At 34.4% G+C, this 18,907-nt stretch overlaps 1 protein-coding gene across 1 annotated transcript; it reads left to right on the forward strand.

Annotated features, from left to right (window-relative positions):
* The first annotated feature begins 196 nt into the window (after positions 1 to 196).
* Positions 197 to 18,881, forward strand: p24-1 (transmembrane emp24 domain-containing protein). The gene is made up of 4 exons (XM_089639685.1): positions 197 to 419; positions 7,678 to 7,795; positions 10,085 to 10,212; positions 15,743 to 18,881. The coding sequence occupies exons 1-4, from the start codon at positions 267 to 269 to the stop codon at positions 15,974 to 15,976; spliced, it is 633 nt and encodes a 210-aa protein (XP_089495811.1). The 5' UTR covers positions 197 to 266; the 3' UTR covers positions 15,977 to 18,881.
* The last annotated feature ends 26 nt before the right edge of the window (positions 18,882 to 18,907 follow it).

An 18,907-nucleotide genomic window follows, 5' to 3' on the forward strand; every position in this document is an offset into this window, starting at 1 on the left:
TTCGCAAAAATATTTTAATTTACTCTTTAAACATAAATTTAAAAAATCAAAAAATAAATCTTGAATTATAAAAGTTATAAAAATAATAACATTTTTGGTTTTAGATCAAAAAAGTACAATAATCTTATAAATTTGAACTTGGCGCATTTCATGGTTCAGTCTATGCTTCCGGCCACGTTCAAAAGATAAACCGCTCAGTTCAGGTTGGTGGTGGTGTATTATGTGTCAAAATTCTGTCTTGTCTTGATAACAGAAATTTGTAGAAAATGAAGATCTGGACGGGGTGTTTTCTGTTCATATCGCTTTTGCAATTAGATTATTCTGGCGGCGTGGAGTTGACATTCGAATTGCCGGACAATGCAAGGGAATGTTTTTACCAAGAAATTCAGAAAAATACATCGGCTACTTTGGAATTTCAGGTAACGTACTTTTCTGCCAAATAATGATTTTATAGGCTTATAACATTCAAAATCTTTTCTGATGGCTAATTTAATCCACATAAAAGCCATTCGCAGTGATATATTGTCCGTTTACATTGTTTAATGTCAATTGTTTGGTTAGTCATATACATTACTACCAGCTCAAATAATTACTGTTTTATGTGTGCACTCAAATTTACATTTTTATAATTTTACTTTACTCTGACAAATTATTTAAATTTAAGTCTGATAGCTTTTAAAACCCATGCGCCAACTACTACCAATTACATACTTTGATATTTTCCTCATACATTTTATACATAAAATCAGATGAATAATGGCTTTGGGTGCTTGTATGTCAATTTGTGAACATGAACTGAGGTCTTCATCTTAAAATCATTCTTTGTTTCTTTATTCAAATGCGTATAGTTGAAAAAGGACCTAACTTTTAATCTAAGATAGATGCCAACCATGCGTAGTTTTGTAGTTACGACCAGATCATTATGATGCTTATGTCGACTATGAAAAACGAATAAGTGCAGTCAGGCTGTGATACCAATTATTTTTACATTTCTGTGGCTTCAGATCTTAAATGGACGGATTAACGTGGAAATTTCTATCAGCTGTTGTAAAATGTTGCATTTTAACTCTGCCTTGGCTCAATAGGAGTGAAACTCATAAGTAATTATTTATTTTTAAAAATTATACGGTAAAAACATACATGTGCCATTTACATAGCTATAAAGTTATAAGTATAAAGTGTAATAAACGATCCAAAATTTTTTATAATTCAGATTTGTGAAAAATCACCTAAAGGGCGCTTTTACAACGAAATAAGAAACACAAATAAGTGAAGATGCCTTATTTACGCAAATCTTACTATAAATAATAATAAAAACACGTTAAAAATTATATTTAATTACATTTTAGATAAATAACACATTAACCACTCGAACTATTTTTGGCATATTTATTTACTAACGGACCAAGTCCAAATTAACACATTACATATTACACAAAGTTTATAAAAGGAGAAATTTTACAATAAATGCTATGATAAAAATAGGGTATAAAAAAAATAGAGATAATGTCAAGTCAAGACGGGATCAAGGTTTTGATGGAGTTCACGACTTCTGCCATATCAATACAAAATATTACTTGCGTAATGACTCAAAAATCATTTAGGCGTACACCAAAAAATCCGATTTGTCTACTCAAGTCCTGACTGAAGTTGAAAAATCTGGCCATTCTTGAGATTAGTGAATAGTATCCATAATGTGTGGAGTGTTGATTGAGGAAAAGCAAATCATTATTAATTCTGAGTCTTCAGAAAGGGATGTTGAAATGGATGAGTTGCAACAAAGTAGGTAAGTCAATCATAATGCTAATTATTTTGAAAATACAGATGATATCTAAGTCCTTCCTACATATTGTGGCTAGTTTGCGAAAACGAAATGAGCGATCGCCTGCCATAATGTGCCAAATTTATAGAACCTAAATATATGGGTTAAACGGTGAAATCTAGGTGGATTCATTGGACTTTAACCGCAGTAAGTTCATATATGTTTCCATATTAATATTTTGAGGAATGATATTAATTAAAAGGAAGCTACAAGCCAAAAATGTGTATATTCTTGGTATACCTTATATAGTAGGTAATAGGCATTAAAATCGCTTGACAAATGGAGTCTAGAAACGTTCGATGTCAAGCACAAAACTGGTTTTTATTTATTTTGTAAATAATTTTAATTTAAGTGAAACTGTCACAGATAATATTAGCTATAATACTGTATTTTTTTTAAAGTTGTTTCCTTTATGCGTTCATACATTTCTTAGAAAAAACATTTTTTTTTAGTTTACATTTATATTTTTTATTGAGTAATTTATTTATTTATTTGTTTTCTACTCAAGCGAAACGATAGAAAAACCTTCAATTTATCTAAAGCATATTTTTTGGTATTCATAATGTACACCAATTCGTTATAAAGATTTATCAAAATAGTGATTTGGCATTAAGCTTCGCCTTAAATGGAAAAGCGAACTCCCATCGCTCCATTGGATAAAAATAATAATAGTATTTGGTTAATTTTGAGTGATGAAAATCACCTCAAGGGTGCTGTACAAATATATAATACTCTATCTTATAACTAACTATAAGACTGGACAAACTTTTATTACAACTTATGGCTAACAGATTGCATGAACCGGTTATTCCATCACTAATACAGTAATAACATAAGTAAATATTTCCCTAACCACCACACTTTTAATAGACACTGAAATTATGCTTCGTTTCAACTTAATTACTATAAAAAACAACTCTTTGCGTCGGGAGAGATGGAAGAAGATGCATTATAATTCCATTTTTAATCAAAGATAAAAATTTTGGTCTTTTTTAGTATGTAGTGGCACTTGAGAAAGTTTTGTTTCAATCTAAATATGTTTAAATTACTTAATTAACCTGAACTACGAACCTAATAACCTATTTTAAGTTTATAATTATTGAAACAGAGTATATAATTATTGAAACAGAGTTTAATTTCAATAATCCGCCTCCAAAAGTGCAGCGGTTAGGTTAGGTAAAGAGTTACTTAAATCTATTTGTGTACAATTCATTTGACCAATGAAGGTGATGTTGCGTTAAAATGTAAATATATTATTATTTATTTATATTCTGTACAGGCAGATAATATACAGGACCATACTTACCTGGGAGGTCACTTGAGATTAATACTATGGAACAATTTGCCGACTTCCGTGTTTCTTCCCTCCTACAACGTGGGTCTCTTCAAGATCCATGTCCACTCCCTCCTCCCCCTAAAGAGACCCTCCACACAACATCCCTAAAGATGACGTAGTCTCTGAGGGAAAATATTTTCCACATTATAATTAAGTAAATGTAAAAAAAAAACACTTAAATACCCATAAAAACAATATATAACTAACAAATTGCCACTATAATAATCATCAACCATTTAATGAGTGTTATATTGTATGTAATAATAATAATGCCCTGAAATCCTGTCTCAAATAAACCTTAACATATCATGTAAACCTATCCGCCCCGCCTCACCTAACTATTTTACATGTTGAACAACTAAACGCTGCAGAAACTCACCCATTTCCCGTGATCTACAAACATTCAATAATCTTTGTCCCAACCATAGTCATCCAAATTAATAGACTTGCACTAACATGAAATCTGGGAATCATTTCGACGAGCTGTAGGCAATCCAAGTGACCATATTTTTGGCACCAGGAGGGTTTGAGTATACTTTGAATAAACTATGACATCAGTCCTACATAATTTTTTGAAGTGAAACTTCTTTACGCGCGTTATGCATTTTCGAGGACCGGAGTAAAACCGACTCATGACCGTCACGAAAAACGGGGATCATTTCGCTATAGGAGCCTAGCTAATATTATATACCTAGTTTAGGTCACTCTCCAAACTCAGCTTCGCGGTCTAGAGGCAGAGCGCCCGATTGTCGTCGTAAAGAACCGAGGTTCGATCCCCGCTTTAACTAAATTTTTTTTTCTTTTTGTGATTTTTTTAATACGAGGAAAAGTGATAAAATGCTCTCGTGCTGCGACTTTGTCAGGCATACATATAAGAAAATATCTACATTTTTTTAAATAATTTTTTTTTAAAATTACATAAATTTGTTAATTTTAACCAATAGTCTCCCGAAATGTCTAAATCCATTTAGTGAGACTCTAGACCGGCAGGTGTTCACTCGAGTAATTGGTAAGAATTAACGGTCGGTACCTATATGATATTTTTGTCGAAATATAGCTTACAAATCGAGCCGGTAGAGTCGCTCGGTATTTTGATTAATTATTTTTATTTTGAATCATTAAAATTACTAATCAAGACCGATAACGCGACTAATTATTCTCGCAGACGTGCGTGACAAGTTTTTTTAGTAAAAAACACACCCATTATTAATTAATATACGGAAATATTTTTAAAAACAACAGATATGACTTCACACTGCCGATATATCTTCTATTCGACCCTATATAAAGCGTTAACGAGACGTTATGTGATATTATTCATTTGCCGTGTTTGAAAACGAAAATTTACACGTTAAAAGTCAATTGAGGAGTACACGTTATACGCGGTTCTCGTCGCGCGAGATACCTCTCCTCGTGGTCTAGAGGCAGAGCGTTCAACACTCTTTATGCAGGACCCGGGTTCGAATCCCATATTTTTATAACTTTTAATTTTTTTTTATCACATGCTACTTATAAATATGTCAATATTAGGAATCTAGTTAAGCGTTCATTTGTTAACAAAACGCCTATAAATAAATTTATGCTTTTTAAAACTATAATGTACAGCATTCTGAATAATAATAATATGAAATGAAAAGAGAGAGAGAAGAATACTAAAAGTTTCACTTCCGTCGTGCGTAGGCTTGCCACACACAGTATTTTTTTATGTATTGTTTGTTAAGCCTTAGACACATTACGCTATATACATATTATATGTTGGGGTGACACACTACTCTATAATCTTCCTCAGATGAGGGAGTCAGATCAATTGGGGAAACTGCCGCTGAATATCATTTCTTTATATGGGATCTGTCACTTTGACAGATGACAGAGCGTAATTACGGCGCTCCGTAAATTGTTCTGACCCCCTCGCATAATTTAAAAATATCTCCTGGCTAGCAGATCACAGCTCATATCGTCGCCACACCCACACTTATAACACATCATCCTTTTAGGTATGACAGGTCTGTATGGGATTGTGTGGCGACCAATATGGAGTTATATAAAACGCTTTGAACTTATAGCGTAATCTGTTAGCCCCATTATCTCAAATTATTCCCTAGCACGTACTAAACCCCGCCCATTAAAATGTATACAATCAATCGCCAAATTTCATAGAGACATGGTCATTGGTACCGATCCTTGTAATTATTTCGAAAACCTTGTGAACTGTTTACCAATCATTTTATCTATGTACTGTTTATTTCTTAAATAATAAATTTTTTTATTAAAATATGCCATTATATTATATTTCGATTGATCATCTATGTACTATCAATCCAGCAGCTTAAGCACCGCTGTATCTACTTTCTTAAATTTTATTTGTCCTGTCATAATAATGCTAAATCAATTCCTATAATGTCATTGGATATGCAAAACAATCGAACTCGACGTTACGTGAACAAAATTAAGTTAATTCAAATCGTGCTTAATTCTCCTCCTTCTCATATGTCTTGCATGAAAACGAAAAAGACAGAAAATACCAGAATTTTGAATGTTTTCAATGGTGTTGGTTCTTGGTGTTGTAAAACTATGAATTTTACTCTTTTATTTTGTAAAATAAGAGTTTTGTAAATAGTCATTGTTAGGCGTAATTGTTAAACATGCTTAGTTGAGGCAAAATGGCTTACGACCATAGACTAAATTAGACTAGACAGGGCATATTCATTTAAAAATAACCCCAACACAATTTTGGTATGGTTCACGTGCACATTTATGAAAAGGCCCACGCACTGTGTCGCAATGCGAAATGGGCACTGTGCATTGCGTTTTACCTTTTGTTGGTCTAGAGTAAGCTATTTTGCTTCTCAGCTATGCTGGGCAGGTTCATTTTTTCAATCACAAAAATAACCCAGTTCCAAATATTTAAATTTGAATTATGTCCATATTACAACACCTCTGACAACAAAATCTTCATGGTTTCGCTTACGAGTTTGAACGCTTGTACAAGGAGTTTAAACAGAGTTGGGTTGTTAAGTTCATCTCTATATTTGTGGCGTACGCTACGTGGCGTTATTTTTAAAATGAATTTAACTAGACAGGGCTAATCTAGTATAATACATCAATGCTTACGACGGATCTCTCAAGAGTCCTACTATGCAATTTTTTTAAATATGTTAACCGCACAACTGTCCAGAGCTAGTGGGATTAATGCCGGGATTACACGAGGACAATACAGAAGACAATACAATAGTGTCCTGTCATTTCTCCTTGAATTGTCTCGACTGCGCAGTGCATAACAATAGGACAATAATACAATTCTATCACAGAATGCTATCAAAATGGATACACAACGACACGTGTTACAAGCGAGTTCACTAAAAATTTTATCATTCTATCGATCTTTTATACCAAGATGTAATGTAGTGTTCCATTTACGCAGCATTTTTAAGCTGAAATAAGATATTCGAGCGCCGAAAACCGAGACAGTACGTGCGGAGCGACTGGCTATGTCCTACTGTCTTGTAAAAATGCGTTTACACGCGGCCGGACGCGTTGGTGGGAGTAAGCCACTATCCTGCAGTGATAGCTTGCCCATCTATCTCTGGGACAGTGTCTTGGTTCATTGTCTTGTCTCCGAATTACTGTTTACATTAGGTTAGTCTGTCCGGAGCTGGGGCAAAACAGTATTATAGAAAAAGAAACGGGGAAGGTTAGACATTACTTGGATATTCAGATCTTGTCACCGAGCATTTCTAAAGCCATGTGATATTTACAGAGATGTGCAAAATGGGTACCCAAAACCATTTGAAATGCAAAATGGAAATGGGTCAAAACTTTTCCATTTGAAAATGCAAAATGCAAAATGGTTTTTTAGAAAAGCATTTCAAATGCAAAATACCTATTTTCAAAATGCATTGAAAATGCAAAATGGTTTCTCAGGTCAAACAATTAAAATAATTATTGAATGTTTAAACAATTTTGTAATTTAATAATGGACATCAATGTAGAACAAACATATTACATGATGGTAAATTCAAAAACACCACGACTACAGATTATGAAACCACAAAAAATTTGCGCGGGACTAATGTTGCCAACGTAAAAACATAGAAACTGCTATCTAACATTTAATATTACAGCGTCATGGCCCCATGTTCAGTATTTGAATCAGTATTTTTTGTAATGGTATCACTCAATTGCCACTTGACAAATGTAAATTATCTCTCATAGCGAGGTTGAGGACCGACTGATATTTGGGGCTTATGAAAAACAGATGAGTGGAGATAGTAGGAAGAATGTTGCAAAAAGCATTTAAAATGGAAAATGCATTGCGAAAAGCATTTAAAATGCAAAATGGAAAATACCCATTTTGCATTTCCATTTGAAATGGATTTATTTGAAATAAAGCCCATCTCTGGATATATTATATCGAGGGCCGTTCGTCGTTGCTCGTATAATCTCTTTAAATCTCTGAAATTACTATCATTTCTATTCGGAAAGCAAACTAATATTTTAATATTGTTTATTCTCTTCACAGGTAGTAACGGGAGGACAATATGACGTTGACGTCATCCTGGAATCTCCTACAAAGGAGGTGCTCTACAAGCAGATCAAAATGCAGTTTGATTCACACACCTTTGTGGCACCTGTTGACGGTAAGCCATGCTTTTATTTTACACCTCATCAAACCATCACTACTAGATGTGTCGAGCCGTGAAGCAGAAAATGAAAATTGACATTACCACATTTGACATTGTAACATTTGACAGTGTCACTTTTGACAGTGTCACTTTTGACAGTGTCACTTTTGACAGTGTCACATTTGACAGTGTCACATTTGACATGTTATAGTACTGTTATTAATAGTTCATTATTTTATGTAGATTTCCTGGAATCTGTTACTTCATCTATATAAATAAAAATGTTTGTTTGTTCAAAATCTCTTCACCACCGATTGCTTTGAAATTTTGACCCAACATTGCATTCTAATACGCGTGTGTTTTATAAACCTATATCATATAGATTTCACCTGTGACAGGATAAAAAATGCTCTTTTTTTTTTAAGTGTCATCTGTTGGAAGTAAAATAAAAACGCGATATTGCTTCTGTATCTGCACAGACAGACAGAGCCACAACAACGCATGGCGGGGTACAGCTAGTTTGAAATATAAGATGTGAAATCAGGAAAAAATAATCTTCATGTCATTCGATGACTATTTACATAGATCTAATCACTAAACATTTAAAAGTCTTGATTAATACATTTTTTAAATTATCATTTTCACAGCTACGTAATATCTTTAGAGGTCAGAATACATCAATTAAATATTATGCAAGATCTCTGAAGTTATATATTTACTTGTATCATTGCTCTAAAAATAATATCTTTTATGAGTTTATTTTAGAGTCATTATTGTAAAATAATCTTTCGTTTTTCCAACTGCTCCCAACCGTCTGGAGCCAGTGATACTACGGCATCCCCAATTGGGGTATGTTGTGAAGCTGTAGGTAGTGGGAAGGGGAAGGAAATGGGGAATTGGAAGACAGGGGTGTACGTGGCTATTCAGATCTGGTCACCAAACACGGCTAAAGCCATTTCAAACAATGTTTCAATTCTGAATGGTGGTCTTACACTAGGGCAATACTGAGAGTTTACTTCAATTCTGGAACGTGCCACATGTGTACTATATATTATTTTAAATTAATAAATTGTGAAATAAACAAATTAATCAAATAAAATTTAATTGCGCGTGCCGGGATTTGAACCCGCCACCTTCGGCTTGCTATTCGAGAGCCTTACCTCTTGACCATAAAGGCCATCTTATGTAAACGCATGTCTGAAACCTTAAGGTTGTGGTAAACAACTGACTTTTTACAGCAACAGGTACTGACGTTAAGATTGCCATTTTGTTGTTTATTGCCTATTATTGCCCTGTCTTGCCGGTGAGTTCCTCGGCTACCGATATTTCGACAATGTTGCTGGTCCAAATAAATTACCCTCTCGCTCTGTTACATATGTGTGTCTTTAAGGTCCCTACAAACTATAGAAATTTCGAACGCGATTAATTTTAATATATATTATTTTCACTATTGTTTTTCAAGTTTATATAATTTTATTGAAGATAGGTCTCGACTCCACTGCGATTTCTGGTGGCCAGATTGTTCAATCGCAAAAATAAAACTCGCAGGTGCACACACATGCGAATAAATAACTTGCACTAGATTTTCGGTCGCTGCGATTAATCAAGCAGCTAGAAATCACAGTGGAGTTCAGGCCTTATTGCAAGAGATCTTTTTTTTGTGTTGTAAATTTTTTTTTTTGTTTATTATATAAGTACATTTCTGTTTATTTGTTACAATATATGATCAAATATTTCAAGACCCCTCTTCCATAGAAGCATTAGCTTGTGGCTGGAAGAGGAGTGTACATTGTTTTATTACAGTAAGTAAGTAATTAAAAATAAAATGATTTTAAACTTATTTGAAGAATGGAATGTTACTTAAGGAAACTAATTGAGATGAGTTATTCTTAAGATTAATTCAATTGGAAACATTTTTATTTTTTGTAAGTTTGTCTTTAAAATATTTTTTCACAGTGTTTATTATTTGGATGTTATCATTAATGTTTCTAATTTCTTCAGGTAGTCGATTGAAAAAAAATTGTTTTATGCATTACAACAATCTTTACGGGACAAACCACTGTAGATTTAACACACTTTTATATCATCCTCACTCACACTATTGTAAAGCACTTGTCTTTACCTAAGTATAAGAAAATAAATTTAATTAGCCAGTAGGTATATTTATTGAGCAAGTAAAATATCAATCATCCCATACCTGAGGATCTTACAAACGTGTGATGTCTCTCTCTATCAATGCCTTCATAATCCAGGGAATACATTTCTTTCTTAGAAGCCACTTAATGATCTTTTATCTTTTTCCAGGTATTTACTCAGCGTGCTTTAGCAACGAGTTTAGCACATTTTCACATAAAATAGTCTACATGGATTTCCAGGCCGGCCCTGAGCCCGCTCTGCCGGGAGTTGGGGAACATGCCACCGTCCTCACGCAGGTAAATAGACACTGTACTTAATACCACTTCCATGTCTAGGATCTGCGCACTGAGTGTAAGCTGTGCATGTCCTAAAAAAAGAAGTAAATCTCCATGATCAAAGTGTTGTTTTTGCTTAAATTATAAATTTCCTTCTGTCGGTCATGGTTCAATCCCCTAATTCTGGAATTGTTTTGTCGTTAGAATAGCTAAAGACGTGATTTTAGCATTTTAAACTATTGTCTTTGTTACATTTATGTACGTACATATGTATATATTTTCAGTGATTCGATGTTTGATATCGATAATTTGTACACTAAGGGCCCATCGCTCAGGGAGTGGAAACACAACCTGCAATAGCCATCCCAAGCTAAGGTGTGAGCTATCGTGCTCATGCGTAATGACCTGGGGAACAGTGTCGCGATCGGTGCCTCCGAGAAACAGGATCGCATCTCGGAGTATTTAGACCTTACTCCAGCACTCGGGGCTCTGCTGGAGTGGACCTTCTATTTCCCTAAATACTTGTGGGACGAAAAATGGGACCATTCAAATAATCCCTCTGCCTGGGCCTCCAGGAAACAACTGCAGGAAAAGGAGGAGTGGAGAGGAGAGATGATTGCCCTTTTCCCTCGTGGGGCTTTCAGGGAACAAAGGGGGAGTGGATAGATTAGATAAGACTTGGGAAAACACATTGTGGAGCCAGAAGACGTAGCCTCATATGCAAAGGCAACCCTGGTGAATTTTATAAAAGGGACCGGGTTACTGTTAAAGGAATGAGTGTTCACTTTAACCGTATTCACTCTACAATAAATAATAAAAGAAAAGGGCACGTTCCCACTTCGGTTTAAAAATCAGAAGTCGTTCCGTTTGAAAATCGGATGCCCTAGTGGCTGTAGAGGTAATATGGAACTGTTCACGTCTATTTTATTTTAGCCATTTGTACATTGAAGTTTACAAATGTCTAATTATACACATACATTTTAACTTTTTTCATTTATTGCCTTTCTTTTTTATTAATATGGCTCCTACAATCTAGCTTAAATCTATCAATTGGTGCAATCCGATACCATTAAAAATGCTCGCTCATAGGTTTGTGTGGAGCTGTTCACACTTGTTGCCTTGTCGTTCTAACATGTGCCTTGTCATTCTAACATGTGCCGTGCCGACAGTGAGAATGGGTCCTAACACCACATTTTTGGCAAATACGTTTTATATGATTTGAAATTTTCATGGCCAAAAGTATTATGGTGATTTATTTTTGGGGTATGATACTGTGTTGCGCTTCCTCCTCTTCTTTACCAACGTTTCGGACAGCATTACAGTGTCCAACAACAGGACACTGTGACTAATGAAGGAGGAAGCGCAACATGACATCATACTTCAAAAATAAATTACGAAATTATTTGTTAGTCTTTTAAAATATTATTTAAGAATCTTTGCTTCTAAGGATATATGCATCATAATCACAAATTTCATAGTGTAGAGAATAAAAAAAAGCTTTTTATGTTTCTATGTAATAATTCCTTTGACCTAAACACAGAGAAATTATGATATTTTGAATTAACAAGGCTTTAGATCTTATACAACAACCCGGTCTTAAAAGATTAACCTAGAGATGGTTAATATTCCTGTCCTGGTTACGTAGAATGAGTTCCTTTGCTGTCACTGGAACTATCAATATTATTTCTCCGAGAAACCGGTTATTTTCTATAAATATTCTATTTAAAAATATTAGTAAGATTGTAAAAATGCTACTAAATATTTAGAACTAACACTTGAAATGTATTATCTGAGTTATTCTTACCAAGGTGATTACTTTTATGGATTTGCTAACTGTATATATATGGTATTTGTAGCAAGATTATACATAAGATATTAAATAGCGAGCCAAATACACATACTGGCATTTATTATTGACTTTTACAACTATTGCATTATACGCGCAATAAAACAGTCAATTAATTTTGTTTCCCAATATCACTTTTCCTTGCAATTTTATCTTTATGTGTATGGCCGTATTTGTTCAACTTTTCAATTGATAATTCGGCTTCAAAACAGTTATTCAAGTCAAACTGTCGAAATGCATCACGCAAACAAATCCACATGTTTCGTAAAGGGGTTTGCGTTCTATTCTGCGCATTTTACAGTTAAAGCTAGTTTCTCATTAGTTACCCATAAGCATTAAAATCGTCTTTTTTTTGCAATGGATGCTGTTGGCAAATACGTATTAGGCATTCAAAGATCTAGGCAGGCGGGACTGAATACGCTCGGGAGAAATTTAAATACCTTCAAACTTTGTGGATGCAGACGAAACTTAGAATCCACACTGTTGCTGGCATCTGTGGGTATACGGTTTTACGTTTATGCAATGCATAGATATTCGAGCATTGAGAATGTATATGTATTTCGACTCACTCCTTGCGTCGCGTCGTGTCTTGAGTGTGTAAAGTCTCGTAAGAATGGGATGGTATCATTAAATTTGCAGTATCATGATATCCTACTGAGGAAAATGTTTAAACTAGGCTTCGACCTACCAACACTAAACTTTTTCTCATCATATTTAAAATTCAGAAACGAATTTGTTTCGGTAAATGGACATAATTCGAAAAAATTCCCAGCGAAATCTGGAATTCCTCAAGTTTCTAACCTCGGACCGCTGTTGTTTCTAATACTAATAAATGAAATCCAAAGCTATGTTAAGAATAGTAAATGTCTACTGTTTGCAGATGACCTTAAAATTCTGATGGAAATAAGCTCCCAACAAGATTCTCTTAAAATGCAAGCTGATTTGGATGCACTATCAGAATGGTCGTTGATAAACAAATTAGATTTCAACACAAAAAAATGTGTCACTATGTCTTACACTCGTTCTCTAAATACTGTATTTTACGATTATAAGATAAAGGGCGAAACACTATCACGTGTAAATTCCGTAAAGGATCTCGGTGTCGTCTTTGGTCCCGAACTGAAATTCCCTGACCATATATCGCAGCTCACTCAGTCTTGCTACAAACTTCTTGGGTTCGTCATTAGGACATGCAAGCGGTTACCAAGATGCTATGTTAGCATTGTTCGATGGCATACTGAGAAGCAAGCTGGAGTATGCGAGCCATGTTTGGGCACCGTACCACCAGAAGTACATTGAAATGTTAGAGCAAATCCAAAAGAAATTCCTCGGTTATGTCTAAACTCGGACGCATGGAACCTATCCTAGGTTCATGCACCATATTATCGACTTACTTGAGGAAACTAATTCTGTGAGTCTGGAAACTAGGCGGAAAGCAAGTCTAGCTATTATGTCTTTCAAAATTTGGAACAATTTTATCGATAGCCCATTCCTCTTGGGATGCTATGATTTATATGTACCAGACCACTACAGCCGAAGTCGATAGTCGAAAGCATAGCATGGCGAGGGGAGTGGTGCTGTTAAACGAACTTGCAAAGAATTTGGATGTAAGTGACTGTTCTCTTTTTTTTTTATATTAACTCCACACAGGAGGCCCTGAAGAAAATAATTTCCCTCAGGGCCTATGTCATCTTTGGGGATGCTGTGTGGAGAGGAAGGAGTGAACATGGGTCTTGAAGAGTCTCATGTTGTAGGAGGGAGGAAACACAGAGGCCGGCAGTTCGTTCCACAGCCGAGCTGTTGAACTTAAGAACGAATCGTAGAAGCGACCCGTTCTCATGTGACAAATGTCAACCGTGTACAAATGTTGGGCGCGCGTTTGGTGTGTATCCCGACTACGCACCGGTGCCGAAGGGATCAATGACGCTAGTTCCTCAAAGCATCTTCCATTGTAATACCGATATATACTCTAAATGACTTAAAATAATTATTGAAGAGTCACCTAGCTAAATGCTAATATGACTGTGTAAAATTGTACTGTAATTGGAATAAATATTCTGTTGTACAATAAAAAAAGTACTTAGTGCTGTTTACAGCAATAAAAAATAAGTCCTAAAGCTTTTTATTCGGAATAAATACGTAATACTTATTATTAGTATTGACTTTTAGGTATGCGGAGCAACCAAAGCATGTATGAAGAAACCGCACTCGATGTGCGTAATATGATCCTTGAATAATCTTCATCTCCAGCACCAAGCGCAGCAAGCACATATACATTATTTTGTAACATACACAACACGTGTGTAAACTGTTCCCCCTTGAATTTATGTTTAGAATTACTAAATTTAATACTTTGTTTATGTGAAAGCACTACGAAATAAAAACAATTTACGAATCTTGTCATCTCTAATAATTATTATCTGTAACTTAACCCTTGGGACCTTCTAAGACCCAAACAGTCCCAAATGCCGTGCGCGCATTATACTCTCCTAAGACCATATTTGTCCCAGAACGACCGCACATTATTAAAATGCATCTATCTCTCTTCCTCTCATCTAAAAATTAATTATTTCTTTTATGTTAGAAAGAGAACGAAATAGTGCTTGTTATTGTCTTTGAAAAAATGGAAGCTTGTAGAAGGTTCGATCCGTGCAAATCAACAACGTCTCAAGGGTTAAAACATGTTTCTTTGAAAAATTCTAAGGACGGTTTGTTTCACAGAATTTGAACAATTCATCAAATTTAAACATTAATTTTCAAGTTCTGCTATTATTTCAGTTTTGTGAAGCGACTGGCCTATAATGATATAATAACAGAACTTGCATTGGACTTTCACAGAACTACAACAATCCGTCCTAAGAATAGGTATCTAATTGGATTTGAATTATTCATTTAAAAACATGAGCTGCTACTGTCTGACTTCTGAATGTACATAATATGTAAACGAAACCTACGCCTTATTATTTTGGCCTTTTAAAAACTCTTTATTTATTCAGCTGTTGAAAAATTGATCTGGAACTTAAGTAAAGCGCATTAGCCTCAAAACAAGTGATTTTCACACAAATAGGGTACTCTATCTGTGCCTTTGTAAATTGACTAAATGATATTATTATTAATAGTAAAAAATCTCATGTGTCGAGTCTTTTGTTTTGCTTAACTCGTAATGTTTTGTTGATTTAATTTTATTTATTATACTTAAAGTATTTAATGAGATCTAATATAAACATACATTTTTTTATTTTAATAGGAATTAATTAACGTGACGAAATCACACGTCCATTCATCTAAATAATAATCAGTATTTTTTTAATGTATAATATGTATAAAATCTCAATCTCAATAGTAAATAATGGTTAAAACAAAGGGTGCAAATAACAATAATAGAGGACTGAACGCAGTTGGCGCTAACAAAAAATCGTCTTGGGTCGAGTATTTCCCAACTTGCCTCTTGTTCACCACATCTTTCAGCTTCAATAAATTCCCCGAATTATACTTGCCATAGTGCCCGTATAGTTGAAGGTTTGTAATCCCTTATTCTACTGGAATCGGCAATGCATCGCTTGGACAAAGCACCTTCGGGGGTGTCAGCACCACCGTCCATTGCATACACAGTCTCTCCTCACATATCCTCTTGAACTGTTTCCCTTGTTTAATCCGAGTCTTAAAATGTTTGATATTTAAATTCAATTATATTTATTTTTCCAGCTGGAGTCATCGTCGCAAGAGATCCATTCGGCTCTCAACAAGATCCTGGACTACCAGACGCACCACCGTCTGCGCGAGGCTCAGGGCCGCAAGCGCGCTGAAGACATCAACGAGCGGGTGCACTGGTGGTCCATAGGTGAGAGTGTCGCCATCATCGTCATCACCGTTGGCCAAGTCCTCATTCTCAAGAACTTCTTCACCGACCGGCCGTCCACCACATTCAGCCGAATGTAGTACCGGTCCAGACTTACACTCAGTTGGTGGTTAATCATCTCGATTATTTGACTTGAAACGAGATTCGGCGGATGCACACACAGAAAGAATGATTATTATACGGTCGCTGACCCCACTGGGATCGTTTTCTGATATTTGTGACAATCGTTTCTGTTGACCACCGCTGCGATTATGTGGATGCCGTCGACTCGAGTTTGAGAAAAAGACTTGTAAATTTATATCAGTTGTAAATTATTATTTTAAGTATCGGATTGTGTTTTATCTCGGTTATACGGACGGAAAATGCAATCAATAATAAAACTGTTAGTTTTTGCATAACTATCGAAATGCTCACAATCGCATTGTGTATTCCCCTATTAACTTCACCTAACCTAACGGTGTTCCTCTTCTTCTTTTTTTTTGCCCGTTTGACCTATTTCCATAGCACGCATGTTGGTTTAGGTTAAGAGGGATATGTAAAATGCAATCTTGGGTATGTTGATACAGTCAGACCAAAACATGGGAGTTTTTATTATGTATTGTATTTCGCTTCTGTATAATAGTTATGTTTTGGTTTTCAATAATGATTGTTCCCTTCGCATTGTGGTTGTGTTTGGCTCTGGACTGTAAGTGCCGCCCGTTAAAATTTGACGGGCTTACTCCAAGTGCAAATAATATTATTATTTCTGGATGTACAAAGAAGTCTTATTGTATCGTTCTAAATATTGCTCAGAACAGATGATCAGTCATTTAGGGCACTATATTGAATGCTTTTTTCGAATAATATTTTCGCATCTAACCATAAAGTTGTTTTATACAATTTCTTAACAGCTGATGCATACTAAATGCATAATAGATAGTATCCAATATGTCATAGACAAATTTGTTGTTAAAAAATGTGTCATTATAAACTGTTATTTAGATGTGTGACTGTCATTGTCATAGATACATTGTTATTAAAGATGTGTAATTGAACCACCGCCAATTTGAAAGCAGCTTGATTGTTTTGTCAACGGGAGTCTTTCTACATTTATTCTGCTCCCTCAATGTAATATTATGGTTTATAGCTGCCGCTTCCCGTTTTGGATAAGTGCTGCCAACACAATGTATTTATTTATTTGATCTGATCAGAGTTTAAACATTTCATTTCTTTTATTCATTCCAATAAACAATGAAAACAATTTAATTATGAATTTGTTAATTCAACACAAGTTTCTTTTATTTTTTTTGCCTCTTTTAACCTTCAATAAATTCCATATTGTGTTCCTTTGCTGTTTTTTTTATATCATTTATAAATTTTAATAAAAAATGTACTATATAAATGAAAAAAAACAACTTTTTTTAACCACTTTATTGAGTTTTATAGGTGGACCGGTTTCGGTTGCACTCAACCTTCTTCAGGACAATGGAAATATAAACTAAATTAAATACAGAGGATAATTATTAGGTAAAAAAAAAAGGAAAAGAGAAAGCGAGAGGGAGAGAGCATCAGACAGGCTGGTGGAAGGGTAGGGGTTAACATAGCGACAAAGGGAACAACTTTAAAATTTACTGTTAATTCTAACTGTTTATTTAAAAGTGGGCTATTATTTTTATACGATTTGGATATTTCTAATGCTTCTTAACTATTAACCTTTTGAATGCCAGTAGGTAGAAGTGTAGATGTGCACAGCAGGCCGTGAATTTTTAATCGAAATAAATCATTTTTAAATCTTATTTTTTTAAATTAACAACATTACACCTTGAAAGGATATTTAAATGACTTACCAAATTTATTCAATATTCAAGAAAAAAAAAAAAAAAAAAAAAAAAAAAAAAACGGGACATTATGTATGATACAGAGGCTCAAAGAAGAGCGAGTAAACTCGCTATTTTTCTATGGCTGGCCTGCTGGGCACGGCCAAGAATGCGAGTAAACTCGCTCTTGGCACAGAAGCGGTTAAGACGTATTCCTATTTTATTTTTATGAATTATTTGGACTCCAGTATTTTTATTAAAAATTTTTTATTTAATAAATATTTACACTATGATGCAGTACATTTTCTTTTGACTATCACACTAGGCTAATGCCCGTTGTGTGGTAGTCATACATAAAATACTTCATTAATAAAATATAATAATAAACAGATAAAAAGTAATAATAAGAAAATCTAAGATAAAAACTAATAGGTATGTAAATGTATGGTGGCAAATTCTGAAAAGCGAGTACTTGTCAAAACACCTGATGTGTTCTTTTATTCGAATATTTACGTTATGCGCGGTTGTACCTATATAGATTGCCGGGCAATCGTTGCGATAAGTTTGTAGATGCCAGAGTGGCTTAATGTATCTTCTTTGTCTACACAATTAATCAAAAGTTTGGCTAAGTTATTATTAGTATAGAAGATGGTTGAGTGCAACCAAAACCGGTCAATTTATATAACTCAATAAAGTGGTTTAAAACAAAGAAAATTATTTTTTGTTTATATAATATCAAGCCACCAAGTGTTTGCTTTCTTCGATAATAAAAAATATACTGTTTTACATGAACCTAATATTACAATTGAGCTTAGCTCTCTGTGGAAAAACAGCATTATGAAAAGTAAGATATTGGCTGTCAAACTATTCATTTGGCTCTAGTGAGCATAAACATGCCAAGTGCTGTCACCATACGCCTTGTACTGTTTGTTGTCTGTGGTTGAGATTTTAAAACGATTTTTGCTGTGAACGTAGTTGGATTCATGGCGAGTAAAAAGTAAGAAACAGCTTTACATATTTCGATAACACTTTTTTTACCATATAAGGGCTCAATGAGGGAGAAGGCAAGTAAAACCATTGGTAATGTATGTATATAATGTATTACTTTATTTAACAATTTACAACAAATGTACCAGCATTACATATAAATGTCGAAATAAAAATCATAACATAAAAATTTTAATGAAAAGGTGCAGTATTTTAAACTTAATATAA

This window comes from Hesperophylax consimilis, chromosome 14 (assembly GCF_061612785.1).
Source record: "Hesperophylax consimilis isolate HC1 chromosome 14, BYU_Hcon_1.0, whole genome shotgun sequence".
In the NCBI taxonomy this organism is placed as follows: Eukaryota; Metazoa; Arthropoda; class Insecta; order Trichoptera; family Limnephilidae; genus Hesperophylax; species Hesperophylax consimilis.

Bases quoted from the DNA above. Each gene is read 5' to 3' on its own strand.
- p24-1 (XM_089639685.1), top strand. From the start codon at position 267: ATGAAGATCTGGACGGGGTGTTTTCTGTTCATATCGCTTTTGCAATTA. The intron at 7,796-10,084 runs GTAAGCCATGCT...ATCTTTTTCCAG, and splicing joins CTTTGTGGCACCTGTTGACG to GTATTTACTCAGCGTGCTTT. The intron at 10,213-15,742 runs GTAAATAGACAC...TTATTTTTCCAG, and splicing joins ATGCCACCGTCCTCACGCAG to CTGGAGTCATCGTCGCAAGA.